At 39.1% G+C, this 21,274-nt stretch overlaps 1 protein-coding gene across 10 annotated transcripts in view; it reads left to right on the forward strand.

The window, feature by feature from the left end:
- The window catches only part of PDE1C (phosphodiesterase 1C), a 480,765-nt gene that overhangs the window by 181,557 nt on the left and 277,934 nt on the right, over window positions 1-21,274 (forward strand). For all 10 annotated transcript variants that reach the window (XR_013537380.1, XR_013537381.1, XR_013537377.1 and 7 more), the window contains exon 3: window positions 1,075-1,246. Coding sequence is in view for 2 of the 10 variants with exons in the window: in XM_073003805.2 (XP_072859906.2) it covers window positions 1,075-1,246 (172 nt within the window). In the remaining 8 variants the exon portion in view is untranslated. The remainder of the gene's footprint in view (window positions 1-1,074; window positions 1,247-21,274) is intronic.

The raw sequence follows: 21,274 nt of genomic DNA on the forward strand, positions 1-21,274 counted from the left end.
ACAGAGCTTTCTTTTCACAGATTCAGTCATACACACAAGCAGGCAAACACCTGTATAGAGCATGCATAAGTGCACAGTATCCTGTTTGGTTGCATGAATAGGATTTGTGCCCATGATGTGTAGATTCCACAGCTGGGAGCAGACTGAATGGATGACTGCAATGTCTTTTTAAACCCCTGTCTTTACCCTAACATGAAATATCTTCTTCCTGGCTTACTCCCCATGTTTGCAGCATGAGATGGCCAACTTTTACGTTATTCCCTTCGGACCTCAGTAGAAGAGCTAATGCAACATCAACTGTGTGAGCATTTATGTTTGCTTGCATGGATGTCAGTGACCAGTCTCAGCTCTGAGAATGACTTTCGCTTTCACTCACATGATGAGAGAAGCTTTGAGAAATTCTGAATGTTAACCAAAGCAAAAAAGCATGAATGGTAATTGCCGCGATGGAAGACAATTCCTCTGGGACCACAAAAGAAAATTGTCTCAGATACAGCACATGTTTTTCTTGAAAGAAGGATAGCTATGTTTCATATCTAACAAGCTCATATGGAATTCTTAAGCTGTAATTGTCATGCGGCAACCATGTGCCAGGTGTCTTTGCAGAAAAAGATTGTCACATTCTGATATATTTTTTTGTTTAATGGGCCTCATGAGCTGTATCTGTATACATTCCCCCAAACTGTGATTTTTAAAAATGTAAGCATTTAGCTTGTGTTCCTGCTGCTCTGATGTAAATAGCAGCAAAATAGTTGTACAACTGACCTAAACTGCTTCTGGATTGACCATTGACATGTGATTAGTTCTTTTTCCGAGAGGTATTTATTGTAGCATATGTTTTTCCTCAACTAGGTATCATTTTGGTGTAATTGGCTACTGGAAGATACGCATAGACTCTCATTTTCTTTTTGTCAAGTTTAATGTTGAAACTATATGTGTGGCCTGAAGTTCTGCATATCCAAAAGAAGAGAGAATGGTTTCTTCCTCTCTTCAGTCTTCTGAAGTCTTCTGAAGAGTGGACTTTTCATGCTAATTTATTGCTGATACCTTTCATTTTGCATCATTTCCATGCAGGATCAAAATCTCAGAATTGTTTGTGGAATACCATCATTGGTGGCCTTACAGAAAATCTGAAGGAGAAACAGAAACCAACCATTGCTTTAGATCAAAGACCTCCTGAAGAAATCTTAGCAGAGGAGTTGCCCCCAGTGGAAAGTCCTGAAGCTCTGGTGAAAACCTCATTCAGGTTTGATGAATGTTAGATGTGCCTTTTTATTAGTTTGATTTTCTATAGTCAATAGAGCTGAGTGGAATAGCCAAAAATAGCAGGTGACTTAGGTTATCTAAGCTCTTCTGGTAAGAAATGTGACCTTTGAAGCCTGTTGATGGCACTTTCATATATTGGTAATTCTGGATCTATGTAAGCATATAAATAATTGTATGCTAAAATAATTAAAAATACTCTTAATATTGTAGGAAAATCTTGGAGAAGGTCTGGTGTGATATGATTATGTTAAAATTGACAGAATTTCTAAGAGGAGAAGAAAGGAGTGTGCATTTACACCATTTAATAAAAAAAGATAAAAAGTGTATGAACAATATATTTGTTGAAAAAAACTTTATAGATATTGTTGTATATTTGTAATAACAGATATTTGTAATGACACACATGTTGTCATATCAGAGTTTTAGTTCCTTTTTTGTGTAAATATTTTGTTGCAGTTTCTTCTGCTCCCTTGGCTTTTCTAGCTTTTAAGGCCAGTTTGAATCATTTGAAGTTATTGAGCATGGACTTGAGTTATTGTCTTCATGTTTCATTTAAGTTTCTCCCTAGAATTTTTGGACTGCAGATCGCAGAAGCTTCAGATAACATGATTGTATGCCAATGCATCTGGAAGGACGCAGGTTGGGGAAGGTTAAGTGATCATGGTTTCTCTCCCACCCAATCCAACCTAGGACATTTTATTGGATAAATTCATATGTGAATCCAGTACTTCCTTTTATCACAGTAAAAGCACCTGTTGTGGAAGGCTGAGTTAAGGAGCACTTACTGGTTAACCTTTTTTGTGCTAGTTTTGTGTTAACTGCATTCACATCCCTGAGTTTGCAATATGTTTACTGCACCCTAAAAGAATTATTGATATGGACTTCTGCTGATGTTTATGTAGAAATATCAGGAATTTTTAGTCTTCAGGAATGTTTTGAAAGGTATTCTTTCTGACTAAAGGTTCTTAATCAACCCACCATTATGTAAATAATGAAATTCTGTCTTTAATTTATAAGAAACTCACTTTTTGTAGGTCTGCAGAATTCTAAGGGTAATAAAAGAATTCTTGAATTTGTAAGCCAAGCAGGCTGAAATGTAAGGGAACTTCAGAAATTCAAATTAATGTAACTATGTAATTGATTTTGTCAGCCACAAGTACTTGTATAGAGAATTACTAGTGATTTTCAAGCTGTCTGTAGTCAAAGTTATCACTTTTATTAATGCTAATTCATTTCACTGACTTTCCAAACCACTATTCTGATAGCGATTTTCTAGCTCATATAATTGTGGCTGAAAATAGACAAAGATTTTTCTTTTGATTTGTACCACAGTTCCCAATATTTATTTTGCTGTTTCTTCAGTTGACTGTACAGTGGTGCCTCACATAGTGACATTAATCCGTGCAGCAAAAATCGCTGCTAAGCGATTTCATCACTATGCGGTTTTAAAAAGCCCATAGAAACGCATTAAAACCTGTTTAATGTGTTCCTATGGGCAAAAAACTGACCTTAAAGTGAAGATCCTCCATATGGCAGCCATTTTTGCTGCCTCTTAAGTGAGGAATCTGTCCCTAAACACAGCGGGCGGCCATTTTTTTACCCAGTGGCCATTTTGGAACCACCGATCAGCTGTTAAAAATCATCGCTTTGCGATGATCGGTAAGCAAAACAGGGACCCGATCATCGCAAAGTGAAAAAACCCCATTTAAAACATCGCAATGTGATCACTTTTGCAATTGCAAAATCTTCGTCGCTATGCGGTTTCGTCACTAAATGGAGCGCCCGTTAAGCGAGGTACCACTGTACTGTATATGTAAAGAGGTATTCAGTGCATTTTGGTCAGTCAGCAGAGCTTGAAATTTTTGTAGCATCTCTGCTGGTATAGTATTCATTTGCTTTCTGGCTTTGGGCACTGGGGCATGTTCTGATCACATTGAGGATAATATCTTCAATAGGACAGGGTGTCATGGTTCAGCATTACTCCCTCCAGGTTCATATACCTACAGTCCAATCCTTCTTATGTTTCCTAAAAATGTATTTTAAAAAAAGTTAATACGCCTGTTCAGCAGTAAATCGGATCCTAAGTCAGCCAGGAGTGCTCGAAGAGCCTTCAGAGAAAAGCCCTTTGAGTATGCAACTGCATGAAGCACAGGCATGCACACACATTAACTCTCTCATACACATGCCATCCTTAATGGACTTGTAGAGGGAGAAAAGACCTTCCGTAAACACAAAGAGGAGCAGTAGGGAGTCCTCGACCAACCCCTCTTTCTCTCTGATTGGAAGCACTAAATGGTATCTGAGCAACACTGGGAGAAGGGAGGAGGAGGGAAACTGAAGTGTGTGTGTTAGGCAGTGCCTAGCATCACTGACCTCAGCTCGGAGCTGTTTTAGATCAGCATTACATCACATGCAAAACATAAAAAAAGGGAAAGGAATTTGAATGCCTAGTTACAGGCTATAGGAATAGGAATTCGGTGTGCTGTATGTGTATACATAACCACTTTTGTTATGAAAAATTCAAGTTAATTTATGTGTCCATATCAGCTGTCTGTGTGTGAATTGGCAGAAGTAACTGGGTAAAGAACCAGTGAAAGGGATGGACTATCAGTGGGCTCAATCTTTCTGACAAAAAAAGCCCTGCTTTGTATCGGGTTGGGCTGAAAATAACCTGATTAGATTTTAGTGTACATACAAGGCACAAATGTCTGTGCCTGGAGAGTGAGTTTTTCTGCTCCTCTGGCAGAGGTCTCTTTGTTTTTGAGGTGCATGTGGAATCAATACCTTGGAACCAATGGCACATGTGTGTATGCCTTTGCTGCTTTTTAAAAAAAATTCTATCTGATACAACACTATACCAGATAGCAGGAAATAAAAACTATTAAAGTACCATCCTTGACTCCCCCCCTCAATTGCCCCCCATCCATGGAATCACTTGCCCCGTTCATGATCACCTGCCCAATTGCACACTCACCTGCCTGAGTCATCCCCATCCACCTGAATTGTCTCCCTATTGCCTCTCTAATCACTTCCATTGCCCATCTGATTTCCCCCACCAACTATATCTCCCCATTGCCTACCTCATCAGCCCCATCACCTACTTGATCCGTCTGCCAGCTGGATTGCCGCATCCCCCCGAATCCTGCAGGATCGCCCACCTGATCACCTGCCGGCCGTCTATGACTTACCTTCTTTTTTTGACAGCAGCATGGACAGTGTGTGCAAACACACACTGATTCAACACTTTTGTATCAGGGCTAAAGTCCACGTGGCTCTTGCCCGAATCCAAAAGTCTGCTGGTTTATCCAGGCAGTGGAGATCTGCTCAGTGTCTCAATGTGTGCTCACATTGGCAATTTGAATCGATTTCTGTTCAGACTTTTAAAAAATCAGGTCCACGTCATGTGGTATTTGAACCAGTGGCTGCATTCACATGCACTGAATGGAAATCAATTTCTGGTGATTTAAACCAGCTTGGGTGTCTATACAGCTGAAATTGACTCATTTGAATTGATTATTGAAGCAAGGTATTTAAAAAAGCCCCTGTCGGCCGACTGGAAAACATAATTTTGCAGCCCATATATTGTGTGAGCTATTGTGTGAATGATGAAATCTAAATCAATTTAAATGACACCTACAGTAAATGTGGTTCTTAATGACAGTGTGATTATAGCTTCATTTTGGACAAAAATACTTAATTAATATTTAAAATGCAGTATTAAAGTTCCACTAGAGGGTGCAAAGTAACAGCGGATAGATATACATGAATTGTCTCCTGGCACATGGTATAAATTTCAAAGATATGAAAGATGGGTCAGTTTTATTTCTGAAGTACTTTCTGTCCTGATTCAAGGCAACATTGTAATGCGTAATTTCAGCTGTAAAGCATGATGTTACACTGACGTCAAAGTATCATTTTTTTAGTCCAAATTTACATATAGCACAAATTACAGTATGTGGGTTTACAAGAAAAAAATTCTAAAACCTACAGGCAATATCTTTATTACAACTCTTCAAATTCACACAGAACTGTGGGCAATGTTTTGAACTCTATAATTCTTTCTCAAGTGTTTTATATTATAAAAAGCAAAGTGCAGGAGAAGAGGAGGGAGGAAAGCTGCATCAGATGAAGCACATAGGTTCCTTGGTGGATGTGATCTGAAATCTGCCTTTTGTATTAGAGCATCTACTCTATTTAAGTCTGCATCTCTTCTTCTACTCCATCCTTAGACTTTGGAGATACAGACCTCATGACCAAATAAATGACGTTGCCCATGTTGATGTTACTATTGCATCTTCGTTTCTGTTCTAAGTTGCACTTCCTAATGTCCTAATTTAGTCTGTTCCATTACAGACACACACTCCATGTGCACAAGGTGAGAAGTTTCAGGGGTTGAGCACCTGCACAGAACTCAATTTTCTTAAAAGGAAGTCATTGGAGACATGTGATGTTTCTGTAATATAAGACATATTTACACGCTCATATAAAGGCTAAACATAAGAAACAGTTCAAAGCAATAACATTCCAACAGCGTCCGAGGGATCCCATAGTCCTATATGATTGCCAAAGTAGTTTTTCTGCTTCTTTTTCAGCACTTTGCCAGGATGCCACAACATTTTTGTCTTTACAGTATTTTTATTTTGTTTTTGCCTGATCTTTTGCTATCGCTTTCATGTCCTAATCTTTCTCTCCTACTTGGCTTCCTAGAAAATCTGTCTAGTTCCTAGAGTTTTTTTCAAAAATTTCTATTTTCCCACCATAAAAGTAGGCACTTGAGATAAACAAATGTGTGCCAGATTCCCTGCTCCCATCCTTGCTGAACCTCTCAATTCTACTGTGGCCTCAGTTTCTTTACTGTGTGCTGTTATGCCTACATGAAGAAAATAACTGTAGATCTGATGTAGTTGTGACTCATTGCCAGAATGTTGAACAATTATTTGTTTGGACTGCAACTCCCAGAGTTCCCCAGTGAACATGGGCTCACAAGCAGTTTGGCTCACTTTTCCAGGTTTTACCCATTGGCTTATGACAAGTGCCGGGAGCCACAGAGATGTCTTCCTGAAGACAGACCTAAGCTTTGCTCTCCAGAAACTTTGGGTGCTTGGCAATTTTATTTTTCCTGGTTGCTAGAAGTGTACTCCATTAAGTTGTGCAGGAAAAAAGAGGGGTTATGTGTAGGCTGCTAATGGTGTGTATCATGATTATGAGGTTTTTATCCTGATAATGAAGCATTTAGCTGCACATTCCTGTATTAGTCATAATCTCTGCTATTAGGCAGGAAGAGTTGGGCACATTTGCTGGAACATGCACTCTCTAATGCAGGACTGAAAGACATCTTACTTCTTTAGTTTCCATTTGTATGTACGTAGTACTGAAAATAAGTCAGAAAATGAGATGAAACAAGAGGCCATCATCATCATTATTAGTGTTATTTGCATTGCCTGTCTGCAGAGCCATGAAACTTTCCCAGATTTAGCTTGAAAGTTGTGTATTCAGAATCTTATATCTCAAGTGATTAAAATGAATTTACTTATTCTCTTAGTAGCCAGGATATTGTATCTATGCATTTTACTTTCAGCAGTTTGTGGGACCCTAGCCCGAAAGGAGAGGTTACTCACTTTTGATAAATAAAATAATATGAATAAAAAATTGTTTAGTTGTAAATATACTAAGACCCAGTTCTACATGAAACATTGGGAGTGTGAAAGTCACATGGGCACATAGTGTTCTATGTGAACCAAGATCATTTTGAATTGATTGTTAAGTCATCATCTGGCCATCCACTATTCAGTATTTATTCATCAGTGTGGCTTCCTTGACACTTGCGATCACTGATACGTGACTGCTGCATCAGCTGAAGTTCGTGTGTATGTTCCAATCCTACAAATGCGATGCTGGACTATGCAGAATCTGGCACAAATAACTTCTTGAAGGGTGCCCAATGTTTCATTCAAACTCAGGATGAAACTGTCTGTGTACTCAGATTTTTCTTTTATATGAGGTAATTTTTTAATGGTAGGGGTGGATCTGATAGGATCTGCTAGAATGAAACAGCCAACTGGCTTCTAAAGCTAGCAGCCAGCAATTACTAGTCATTGGTGACAACACTTCTAAGTGATGGTGCTCTGTATTTGGACTGGCCTCCCCCAAGGAGGCTTTCCAACACCATGTTGGATGTCTTTTAAGCACTGGGTGAAGACATCTTCATTTCTGTAGTTTTCCAGCATGTCAACAACACTGGTTTTAAGTGAACTATTTTATCAATTGCACTGCTTCCCCATCCCCACCTCCTGCTGTGTTCTGTATAGTTGTTACACTGTTGTATAAAGTGAAATCTAAATTTAAGATCTCTACTTAGCTGTGAAGTACTGTAGGTTACCTTGGGGCAAGTGACATGTAAATTTTCCCCAGGGTAATTTGTTGCACAGCATTATTGTGAAAAGTGACTAGGATGGAAGAAGAACCATGTAAACTGATTTTGTGACAGACAGACAGACAGACAGACAGACAGACAGACAGACAGACAGACAGACAGACAGACAGACAGACAGACAGACAGAATGTTTGGTTGGCTGGGTTTACATAACCATACCTTTCTCTTAAATAATAGAATTCACTGAGAATGAAAATATCATGTAAAGCATAAAACAGATAAAACCCACAACTGAAAACACATGACAAAATGAAAGAATCTTGTTGTTCCAACGCAAACCAAAGAAATGAACATGGGAGTACCAAAACATTTGCAACTACAATAGTTTTCTGAGAAAACGGTTGCATTTTCTGACAGAATTGCAAGGGTGCCAATATCTTTGGCCATGACTGTATGTACATAGATAGATAGATAGATAGATAGATAGATAGATAGATAGATAGATAGATAGATAGATAGATAGATAGATAGATAGATAGATAGATAGATAGATAGATAGATAGATACATACATACATACATACATACATACATACATACATACATACATACATACATACATACATACAATTTTCTTCCTATCTGTTTACATAAAATATGTATTATTATTTTGTGCAATCTTGTGAGCTGTGAATTGTCTAAACTGAGAATGGCGTATAAGTTTTAAATTAAACAATACAGGGTGTTGAGGCATATCAGTGCAACTGATTGCTTTTGTTTTTCAAAGGATCCTCTCCCTGTAAAAATGTGTTCAATATAGACTTAATCGCTCAGGAAATTCATGTCCCTTTGGGATGCTTTGGTGGTATTCATATCAAGTCATTATCATGTTGGTTTTGGTGGCACAGGAACTTAATTTATTTTTTCTTTAAGATTCAGCTCTGGAGAATGATTTTGTAATTTTTTTTTTAAAAAATCTGTTGACGTTAATACCTTTGTGGTTTTATTTCCTTCAGCAAGAACAAAGGATTTTTTAAAACTCTGACAGCAACTTCAGAGTGACAAAGAAGTGGGGTGGGGTGGTGACAAATTAACTTCAGATAAATACTTTATTGTATCTGCTAAACTGTAATTCAGAAAGAAACGGATAAGACAACAAGAACAAAGAGGATCACATGCTCCCTGCATCATATGTTATATGGCAAGGTTTCTCTAATTTTTAAAATGGAGAATCTGCCTATTATATTCTGATCCTTGTAGCCTATTCTCATCACTTTTTTGACATGTGGCAGCTGCATGTTTTTTGAAGTCACTTGAGTTGTGTATGTGAAGTTGAATTGAATTGGTTAGGTGCTGGCACTAAGTGGTAACCAAGAGAAGGTGATGGTAGCTGCAAACTTTCTGGTAGGAACTGCTGGTACATAAAGAGGGCACAGCCCGTAAGCCTGACACTACTTTATAAACAGGTCTGGATGAATTTATAACTTCAGTTGAGATGTGAGCAGTTCCCTCCATGCCTGGGATGCAAAGGAACCAACGTAATTATAAATGTTTTCTGATTCTTGAGTATAATCAAACAAAAGTTTAACAAAGTCACATAGTCATGTTTCTACTAACATCTGCAATGTAAGTGGAAAAGGAAGTCTTTTTATTTGTTTCAGCTAAAGTATAATTATAATGAACTTAGTTTTGATTTGGAATAATGTTTTTCTTAGGAACTCTTTTAAATTTATTCTGTGCACGACAGTTTGAGAATATTGGATTTTTATTAAAGATGATATTTGGAGAGCTTCTCAGTTTCCCTAATTACTTTAACAATGCTGTTAATATTTTCATTCCAAATGCCAGCAATACTTTACCAAATAGGAAGGTTATAGTAGATACCTGTGTTCACTATGATGCACATTCACTAAACCAGCTGTACATTTATATTAAACAGAGCAAACCATACTGACTTCACAGAAGGAAGTAATGAAAATGTAATTTGGTAGTCATTTCGTCAAATATTGCCTAGAAATAAATGTATTGTTTGACTAATGTTTCCAACTATATCATTTAAACTATTGATGGACACAATGTAGTACTGTGATAAAAACTATTGACACAGTCATCATATTAATTTGCCTTTTCTAATATTTAATTTATCATTAGAATGGTACATTCATATTTAACTAAAGAAAAAATGCATGGAAGTTTCTTTTTAGTTTTCTTTTGTAGATTCCTGAAAGAGAATCTCTGAAACATGAATGATTTGTATTGATGAAAGATGGAAACAAAAGTTTCATGTTCTTTTATGTTTCCCTGTTTCACCTAATCTTTCTTTCACCCTTTGCATTTCAAATGGCCCAGGAAATTTTTCAACCAATAGTGTTTCAAGGGTATCATCAACATCCAGTCAGAATGCCTGAGAGGGGGAAATGGGTTGGAGGGCAATAGGAGTGCTCTTTCTTTTTTCACATGCTCCTGGTGAGTGTGTGTACTGGCACATGCATACAACATGTTGCTACAGAATTCTATTGGAATTTTTATTCTAATGGAATTGGAACTGCGTAAGCTATGGCGAAAAGTTCCTTGTAATTAAGAAGTTGCTGGGTGCATGACTGTTTGCATACCAGTCATGCAACTAGGCACCTAATGAAGCATAAAAACAGCACCTTATTAATTAGCTGCCATTCATTAACATATTATTTCACATTCCACCCCCAAGAGGATTCTGGCCAATGTACCAAAAGTCTGTGTATATTAAAATAATAAATGTGTTTGGGATTTTTTGTGGGTGGAGGAACACTTGCAGATACCCATGCTTATAACACATCTGTGTGGTATTTCAAGCTGAGAGAGACTGAGTGGCATCCAAGAAGCTCAGAAGCTCTTGAACCTCAATATCTCAAGTCCCAGTGCACCATTTAAACCATGCTTAAATCTAGAGTGTCAACCACACATTACATTACGTGTATGTGAGAGAAGGAAAGAACACACCTCTATTTCTCACTATGCCAAGAAGAATGGCAGTCTGATATGTAAGAAAATCAGGTCTATAACCTTCAGTTCAGTGCGTGGTTTTGTTTGTTGTCAGTAGCAAGTTTTCTAATCCTCACCACTTAGTTTTGTCAGGCTATCTGACAAGGGATTGTGACACTGATCCTCTGCACACGTAGCTTGTGAATGTTCCAGATGGTTCCGGCTCTCTGTGTGGCAAAAATTCGTTGACAGCAAATTGATAAGCATGCTGAAGCCAGAGGTGCTTGTAATCGCTAAATTTAGCACTGATAAAACTAAATAAAAACATAAATGACAAGAAAGTAAAAGTAATAGATAACACATCCTGTAAATGCCCTAATTTGGTTGAGGAAACTGTTGTTTTTCATAGTGCAATCCCAGCTTTCAACTTTTCCACTTTAAAAAAAATTACATATCAACTACTGGTAGTGTAATTGCAATGTGGTTGCAGCATGATAGTGTGAATGCAGGGTAAATGTAATTAAAGTATGTTTTCAACTACTGTCTGAAAAGCAGCTATAGTTAATTGTTTTTACCACAAGTAACTGAAACTACTTTTGCATGTTGTTTGAAGTAACCTATTTTGTTTTTAACTACTCCTCTTTACCTACTCCAAGGTTGTAAATTTAAATGTTTTAAAAAGTTTTTTTAAAAAACACCCTAGTTTACTGGACTTTTAAAAAGTTCAGACACCTACTTTTCTCAATTAACAATTCAAAAGAAAAATAAATGAACTAAATGCAAAATGTTGGTTAATTGTGTTAGCACCTTCACAGCCCCTCTTTCTGGCTGTGTAAATGAAGAAGCCCTTTCTGCACATTTGGAGGTGAGTTGAAAAGGATTTTTAAAGGCACTTTTTGGGGATGGGGATGATGGACTTATATTTTTAGTGGACAGTCATTTTTTTTTTAAAAAACAGTCTTCCGCCTCTGTTTAAAAGGTATTCTTGTCCCATCACATGTCTGATTAAGGATGCTGCATTACAACCAACTTTTCTTAACACTGATTTTTGTACATTTCTATGAAAGTACAAATTTTAAAACTATAATAACAGCTGTCTTACTATATGGACTATAAAAATAAAACCAGCTGATGGTTTGTTGTGTTTTTCTGAACAGCTAGCCTGTTCTTTTGTGCTTTCTGTATGTTTGTGCTTTGCCTTCCAAAGGGAAAGGTGCTAGAGACATTTTGTACAAATTGTGCCAATCATGTCAACTGCTTCTGTGTTTCACTGCCATGTTGGTCAAGTAAGTTTATTGCTTATTTAGGCATGTGAAATTTCTTCACACCTCCTAAATATGCCTAAGAATAGCAATCTCCATACAGCCAGAACAGACAGGAGAGGGAAATGCCCAAGGTGTCGGTTTGCCTATACTCTCCTTACGTCTATTTGCTACATCTGTTGGTGTCATTTTCCAGCACTCCTGCAATGGGAAAAAGTGTTTAAGAAAATACAAAAAGGTTAAATAAAAAGGAAATTTCTACTACTTGTTTGTTGGTAGATAAAAATAAAGCTGCATTGTGAAAAGCACATTGGAGTGCTCTTTTATACAGTGGTGCCTCGCAAGACGAATTTAATTTGTCCCATGGTTAACGCCGTCTTGCGAAAAATTCATCTTTCTCTACCACATTCTGTATTTTTTATTTACCCCAGTACCTTGTTCCAAATCCCCTTCCCTATGATCTTCCATGACCCAATGGAGAATGAATATATATCATAGATCACACAAAAATATATATCTTTATTATTTTTACTGATATGTTTTCTTACTAAGCTTACTTCACACCAATCTTGCCAATTTTTTCTAAGCTTTTATGATCTACAATTATATATTCTTTCTTATAATTTTAATCCATTCATGTTCTCATCTCTCATCCAATTATACAAAGGTTCCCATTTTTTTCTATCCTCAACAATTTCTTTGTCATAATACTTCAGTTAAAATATCTATCTCTCCTGCTTCACATTTTTTTTCTATTAACTCCTGGATTGTTGGAGTCACCTCTGTATGGCTGTGGAAGAGACAGAATAAATGATGGATAAAGACTATCAGCTACATAATCAGTAATTAGAATAACAATAGATCTGTCTGAATTTGATTTGTTCCCTCTTGCTCACTGTTTATATTTTTTTCTGATATGTGGAACTATTACTAGAAGAGAATGTATCGAATTACTATGAAAAAATATTGATTTGTAATGTATCCGTTCAAATCCATCCCCTCCAAGTTTACCTCTATCCCAGCCGCCCCTTACCTTACCCTACCTTTATAAGGGAAAAAATGTTGGTTGTGTGAATGCTTCCATTGGTGAGACCCATTCAGAAACTTTTTGGTAATTTTCTTCCCGGATCTTAGTCCATACCCAGGTCAGAGCTTTCTTTATCAGATGGTTCTTAAATTGTTTATTGTCCTTAGCTTTTTGATACCATAGGAAGGTGTGCCATCCTAGGTTTAAATTATACCCTTCTAGTTTTAGTATTCTGTCATTTTCTAAAATGACACATTCCTTTATCCAAACTAGAGCACAGGCTTTATAATATAAAAACTAATCTGGAAGTCCAAAGCCTGCTTTTTGTTTTGTGTCTTGAAGTGTTTGATTTTTATTCTAGGTTTTTTTCCCTTGCCAGACAAACTTCTCTCTCTCTCTCTCTCTCTCTCTCTCTCTCTCTCTCTCTCTCTCTCTCTCTCGTAAATTCTTGAAGTATTAATTGTTTTGTAAGGACTAGTATTGTCTTAAAAAAAAAATATCATTTTAGGTAATACATTCATCTTCACAGCTGCAATCCTCCCCATAAAGGATAATTGAAATGTTGACCATTGGAATTTTCACTGAAGAGTATTCAGCAGAGCCTGCTCATTCCGTTGCTAAAGTTGCTCTCCTTGAGTTGAACTTCAAATTGTTGGGGCGGCATGAATTAGAAATAGAAATGCTGAACAGTGAGCATACATAATGCTCGCTGTTTAGCATAATTACACACTTTCTTACAATTAATATTTTACAAAATATAATTTGCATTTTGCAGCAGATGGATGGCCTTTAACGGAAGCACTGCACCGTCCATAGTGTGTCTCTGTTACATTGTTGATATTTTTGGCCATAAATATTTCACACGATATGTTTGTCTCCAGCACCCCTATAATTTTTTTTAACAATTGATAAGAAAATTACATGCGGAAAATGCTTCTGCCTCTCTTGGAGGAGTGTGGCAATTCTGTCATATTTTGAGTGTTCCCTAGCATTCATGGGGTCCTTGATACTTCAGGTTTTATTATGGTTTTATTACAGAGAGAGAGAGCCACTCGAGCAGACCTGGGCAAAGTGCGGTCCGAGGGCCACATACGGCCCGCGAGCCGGTCCTGTCCTGCCCGCGGACAGTTTTGAACATCAAAACTATTTATAGCTTTTTGTCTAAAGTTGATCAGTTGCTTATCTTTAACATACCACAAAAAAACTATTTAGTATTTGTGAAGATTAACAAGCTTAAAATAAAAACAATCATAACATCACTGTTTCATTTTTCATTTTATTTTTAAGTAAAGTTGGTTTGGCCCCGAACACAGTCCAGATTTTTTATGTCGCCCCCCTATAGAAATTAATTGCCCACTCCTGCACTAGAGGGTGCAGGGGACCTTTTCTCAGTTAAAATCTGTGGTTTTTTTTTAATAAGCTAAACTCACTTTGCAATTAACAAAAAACCACTGCAGCAATCTTTACAAAAACAAACTTTGAAAAAAATACAGATTAGAATTTCTTGCCACACCCTTTTCTTTTAGCCCCACTCCTTGATAGTACCAACAAGTCTAAAAAATGGCTCTTGGCCCCACTAAGATGACCCACACCTCTATGAGACTGCTAAAATGTCAGATGTAAATGTACCATATGATGGTGGGATAAAAACATACCTGTAATCCATTTCAAATACATTTGCATTTTAGTTTTGGAGTTAAACGTCACATAATAGCCCAGTTGACTTTTCATGGTTAGTTAAATGACCTTGTAAAATTTACAATGTAAATGATCGTGTTTATACTTACCATGTTATTAGATAGGGTAGTTGTTTAAATGGTAAACTGATGGCCGTACAGCCTCTTTTCACATTTCATGCATTTACTTGCTTGGAATGACCCAATTTCTCCACATTCTTGGAAACAGCTAAGAATAAAACCATTGCAATAGCTTTTCAGTGCCTTTAATGGTTTCCTGCCAGAATGCAGGAACTTTTGGTAAAACCAGTAAATTTCAAACTGACAGACTCACCTTAATCTCTTTGTTGCTCACTCCTTGCTACAATAGATGAACATATACAGTGTACGGATTTAGCAGCAGCAGTGCTGTGGATTACTCTTCATTAGTTCAAAGAACTGACAGATTATGTGGGTGTCAGACTGTGTACAGAGGGTATATTTGGCTCTGATTATTTAATCCAGAGAGTTGTATTTTGTAGACTAGAATGAAATCAATTCATCACAATAAAAATCGTCCATCTTGCTTTATTCTGCCTTTCTTCTTGAACTTTCATTGTTAAATGTGAAATCGAATTCTGTGTCAGCTTGTTTTGCGTGATAAATACTGCAGGTATGTTGTGTAATGGGGTGAGCAGTCATTCTCAACAATGCAATCCTAAATTAAAGTTGCCATATTTTTGTTACCAATTGCTCTCTATGTAAAGTTGAACATTTTGTCTTAAACAAGCATATTCAGCTTTATTCCAGTTAGAGCCGTGTCCTTACATTGGATAGGATATCAGGAGCTAGACTTGCTTGGCACATGCTGAGGCCCAGCTGGAGGGGGAAATTGTAAGGCCCCCTATCCACCTACTTCAACTCCTTATTGTAGCTCCCTGTTTATCTGCACACTTTTGGTCTTCTTTTTGTGTTATCAGAGGCAATGACATGGAAGACGCCTCCCTGAATAATGTCAGCCTCAGTCCATTCACCTGCATCCATTGCTGAACAGTCCCTAGGCAGCGCTGAAGGGACAAAACAGCATCCACTCTTGTTGGGAAAAAAGGAGATGTAGAGCTGAGTATCATCTGCATACTGATGAAACGAAGCCCCACATCCCCTGATGACCGTTCCCAGCAGCCTCATATAGATGTTAAACAGTATTGGAGAGATAATCGAGCCCTGTGGAACCTCACAATTGAGGCTCCATGGGGCTGAGAAACCCTCTCCAATCTGCACTCTCTGGGGACAGTCCTTCAAAAAGGAACGGAGCCAGGAAAGAGCCAGGCCACTGATTCCCAACTCGGAGAGCCTCCACAGGAGAATACCGTAGTTGACAGTATCAAAGGCGGCTGAAATATCGAGAAGGACCAGCAGAGACATTTTGCCCATCGGCCTCCCTCAACAGGTCATGAAACAGGGCAACCAATGCTGTTTCCGTGCCGTGGCACAGCCTGAAGCCCGACTGGAATGAATCCAGGGCATTGGTTTCATTCAGAAGAGCCTGCAGCTGATCGGCCACCACCCTCTCAACTACCTTGCTGAAGAAAGAAACATTGGCAACGGGCCTATAATTACCAATATTGTCCACCACCAAGCTTGGTTTCTTCCTAATGAGCCTAATGAGTGTCTTCCCCTTGCCCTCCTGGAGAGACCCATTAATTATTGTCGTAGCCCATTCAGATATTATAGTCCTGGCTGTTTTGATTAGTCAGGCTGGGCAAGGGTCAAGGGAGAAGGTGGTGGCACGACAGCAGTCAAGCACCTTGTCCACCATGTCTGATGTCACAGGCTAAAAGTGGTTAAGTCTCATTGGGCAAGACAGAGCACAGGATGTCTCAGCTCAATCCACTGTTTTCAAATAGGGGCTAAGATCCCGGCGGATGGTCTCCCCTTTTGTTTTTAAAAAGGCTGCAAATTGGTCAGGTGAGATGCTAGAGGGATGCCAGTCACTATAACCAAGTCCAGATAGATTGCAAACTATACAGAAAAGTTTCACCTGCTGGTTGGAGGCTTTGCTTATCCAGACAGCGATGTAAGATCGACTAGCAGCCTTCAACTTAGATTGGTAGAGGTTAGTCGTGATCCTCCCCTTCATGGATTGCTGCCTTGTCATGGAAAAGGGGCTTGAGGAATTCAGAGAAGCTATGGGCTATGCCGTGCAGGGACACCCAAGACAGATAGGTCATAGTGGTGAGTTCTGACTAAACATGATCCACCTGGAGCAAGAACTGGCAAGCCACTCCAGTATCTTTGCCAAGAAAACCCCATGAACAGAAATAAAAGGCTAAAAGATATGACGCTGGAAGAGGAGCCCCTCAGGTCGGAAGGTGTCCAACATGCTACTGACGAAGAGTGGAGGACAAGTACAAGTAGCTCCAGAGTTAATGAAGTGGTTGGGCCAAAGCCGAAAGGATGCTCAGCTGCGGTCACACCTGGAAGTGAAAGGATAGTCAAATGCTGCAAAGAAAAATATTGCATAGGAACCTGGAATGTAAGATCTATGAAACTTGCTAATCTAGATGTGCTGAAACAGGAGAAGACAAGAATAAACATTGACATCCTGGGCATCAGTGATCTAAAATGGACGGGAATAGGTGAATTCAATTCAGACAATTATCATATCTACTATTGTGTGCACAAATCCCATAGAAGAAATGGAGTAGCCCTCATAGTCAACAAAAGAGTGGGAAAAGCTGTGCTAGGATATAATCTCAAAAATGATAGAATGATTTAAGTACAAATCCAAGGCAGACTTTCAACATCACAGTAATCCAGGTTTATGCACCAACCACCAATGCTGAAGAGGCTGAAATTCACCAATTCTATGAAGACTTACAACACCTTCTAGAAGTGACACAAAAGAAAGATGTTCTTGTCATTATAGGGGACCGGAATGCTAAAGTAGGGAGTCAAGCTTAAACTGTAGGAAAAACCACTGGGCCAATCAGGTATAATCTAAACCACATCCCTTATGAATAGACAGTGGAAGTGAAGAACAGATTTAAAGAACTAGATTTGGTGGAGAGAGTGCCCGAAGAACTGGATGGAGGCTCGTAACATTGTACAGGAGGCAGCAATAAAAACCATCCCAAAGAAAAGGAAATGCAAGAAAGCAAAGTGGCTGTCCAACGAGGCCTTACAAATAGCAGAGAAGAGAAGGGAAACAAAATGCAAGGGAGATAGGGAAAGTTACAGAAAATTGAATGCAGACTTCCAAAGAATAGCAAAGAGAGACAAGAGGGCCTTCTTAAATGAACAGTGCAAAGAAATAGAGGAAAAGAATAGAAAGGGAAAAACCAGAGATCTCTTCAGGAAAATTGGAGATATTAAAGGAACATTTTGTGCAAAGATAGACATGATAAAGGACAGAAATGGGAGGGACCTCACAGAAGCAGAAGATATCAAGAAGAGGTGGCAAGAATACACAGAGGAATTATACCAGGAAGATCTGGATGTCCCGGACAACCCAGATAGTGTGGTTGCTGACCTTGAGCCAGACATCCTGGAGAGTGAAGTCAAATGGGCCTTAGAAAACCTGGATAACAACAAGGCCAGTGGAGGTGATGGCATTCCAGTCATACTATTTAAAATCTTAAAATACGACACTGTTAAGGTGCTACACTCAATATGCCAGCAAGTTTGGAAAACTCAACAGTGGCCAGAGGACTGGAAAAGATCCGTCTACATCTGAATCCCAAAGAAGGGCAGTGCCAAAGACTGCTCCAACTACCATACAATTGCACTCATTTCACACACTAGCAAGGTTATGCTCAAAATCCTACAAGGTAGGCTTCAGCAATATGTGGACCAAGAATTCCCAGAAGTACAAGCTGGATTTTGAAGGGGCAGATGAAGTAGAGAACAAATTGCTAACATGCACTGGATTAGGGAGAAAGCCAGAGAGTTCCAGAAAAACATCTGCTTCATTGACTACACAAAAGCCTTTGACTGTGTAGACCACAACAAACTATGGCAAGTCCTTAAAGAAATGGGAGTGCCTGACCACCTTATCTATCTCCTGAGAAACCTATACAGTACATGTGATAGGAAGCAACAGTTAGAACTGGATATGGAACAAGTGATTGGTTCAAAATTGGGAGAGCAGTACAGCAAGGCTCTATACTGTCCCCCTGCTTATTTAACTTATATGCAGAATGCATCATGCGAAAGTCCGGACTGGAGGAATCCCAAGTCGGAATTAAGATTGCTGGAAGAAATATCAACAACCTCCGATATGCAGATGATACTACTCTGATGGCAGAAAGTGAGGAGGAATTAAACCTCTTAATGAGGGTGAAAGAGGAGAGCGCAAAAAATGGTCTAACGCTCAATATCAAAAAAACTAAGATCATGGCCACTGGTCCCATCACCTCCTGGGAAATAGAAGGGGAAGATATGGAGGCAGTGACAGATTTTACTTTCCTAGGCTCTGTGATCACTGCAGATGGTGACAGGAGCCACAAAATTAAAAGACGCCTGCTTCTTGGGAGGAAAGCGATGACAAATCTTGACAGCATCTTAAAAAGCAGAGACCTCACCTTGCTGACAAAGGTCCGCATAGTCAAAGCTATGGTTTTTCCCGTTGCAATATATGGAAGTGACAGCTGGACCATAAAGAAGGCTGACCGCTGAAGAATTGATGCTTTTGAATTGTGGTGCTAGAGGAGACTCTTGAAACTCCCCTGGATTGCAAAGAGAAGAAACCTGTCCATTTTGAAGTTAATCAACCCTGAGTGCTCACTGATAGGACAGATCCTGACCCTGAGGCTCCAATACTTTGGCCATCTGATGAGAAGAGAAGATTCCCTGGAAAAGACCCTGATGTTGGGAAAGTGTGAAGGCAAGAGGAGAAGGGGACAATAGAGGACGAGATGGTTGGACAGTGTCATTGAAGCTACCAACATGAATTTGACCCAACTCCAAGAGGCAGTAGAAGACAGAATCCCTCTCATGGTGTCCTGGAATCCTATAGGATCCAATAACCTTCAAGGGCGAACCATTAAAACAGCTCCTTGCTTCCCACGAGGAGGGAGACCCACTTCAAGATTGCATTTAATTAGGCAATGATCTGACCATGAAAAGGGGAGAAACACTAGGTCAGTCACTCTGCTCAGTGGAGAACACCAGGTCCAGTGTGTGGCCACCCACGTGTGTAGGGCCATTGACATGTTGGGACATTTCCAAGGAAGCCATGGTGTCCAAGAATTCAAGAGCTGGACCGGAAACCTCTGCCTCCACATGCACATTGAAGTCACTGAAGACCAAAAGCCTTGGGGACCCCAACAGTGCTGCAGAGACAAAGTCTGCCAGCTCCGTTAAGGAAATGGTTGGGTTGCGGGGAGTGCAGTAACCCAGCAAGATCCTTATACTATCCCTGGCCCCAATCGACACGTGGAGGGCCTCTAGACCTGGCGTCACCAGAACAGAGTGTCTAGCTACCTGAAGGGCGTTTTTGTAGACAATGGCTACTCCCCCGCCCCACCCCTCCAATCTACCCTGGTGTTGGACTCCATAATCAGGAGGGCCAGCAAGAGTCCCCCTTCCCTGCCTATCCATGTTTCAGTTATGCATGCTAGATTTTAAAAGCCCTTAAAGCTTACATGGTGATAAAGGCCTATCTGTCTCGCCCTCTACTGTATATATAATATAATCAGTGATGTAAATGATCTCCACAAACCCCTGATTGCACAGATATCCAGTTTATGCAACAATCTCCATCAGTTCATCTGCAGATGGGGTACTTGTGTGATCATTGTCAAATGCCGCCTATATGTGGAGGTTTGAATGTGTCCAGTTCTTTATTGCATGAATCTACTTATAGTTTATTTGGGCTGGATTAGTCCATGCGGTTTTGCTAGGGAGGGAATGAATTGATTTGTTCCCATTCTGTATCACTCTCAAATGCATATGCACTCATTCTGAACTCTGTTCCTCTCTGTTTCCAAATTAATCTATGGGAAAAGGTAAAATGTCCAAAATTGCACTAAAGTAGGTCCACTGGATCAATGGAGATTTGATGAGTCAACTCTTCCATAAGCTTCATTGATTCAAATGGGACTACTTTATCTGTGACTTACTTCACCATAGTAAATCACAGTTAGAGTAATCCAGTTTGAATCAATGGAACTTATGGAGGAGCTGAGTCAATAAATCCTCATTGATTCAGTTGGCCTACTTAAAGTATGATTTACAATGCTAAGCAACAGGATTTTGGACACTCACAGAATTAAGAGGCATTCCAAGAGCCACCTTTAAAATCCTCTCCCTGCCCCTTTTTGCAGTGGCTAGAAATCTGGGTTACATGAAGAGTCTCTATGTACCATTGCTCCCAGGAGCATTAATTTCCATTCTGAATGGCCGTGGAGTGGGTCTTGGCAACTGGTCTTCATAGTCACTTAAAGCAGCTGTTAACCCAAAAAAGGTTTGAAAAGGAAGCTTTCAGACCACCTTGCGAATCTACACATTCAAAGATCCTCTGCCATAGGTAGAAGCTGATCATTAACTATGTTCAGATCTGTGCATTAGATTACAAGGTAAGTATCAGCTTAATTTATATTTAAATATTTAGTGGTCAAAACCTCTTTACTCATTTTCTTCTGTACGGACAAATTGCAAGTTTCATTAACACTGAGCTTGGAAAGTTGTTTTTAAGGAGAGTTAATGTAATGACATGCTGAAGCCTATTA

The sequence above is a fragment of the Pogona vitticeps genome, chromosome 6 (assembly GCF_051106095.1).
Source record: "Pogona vitticeps strain Pit_001003342236 chromosome 6, PviZW2.1, whole genome shotgun sequence".
NCBI lineage: Eukaryota > Metazoa > Chordata > Lepidosauria > Squamata > Agamidae > Pogona > Pogona vitticeps.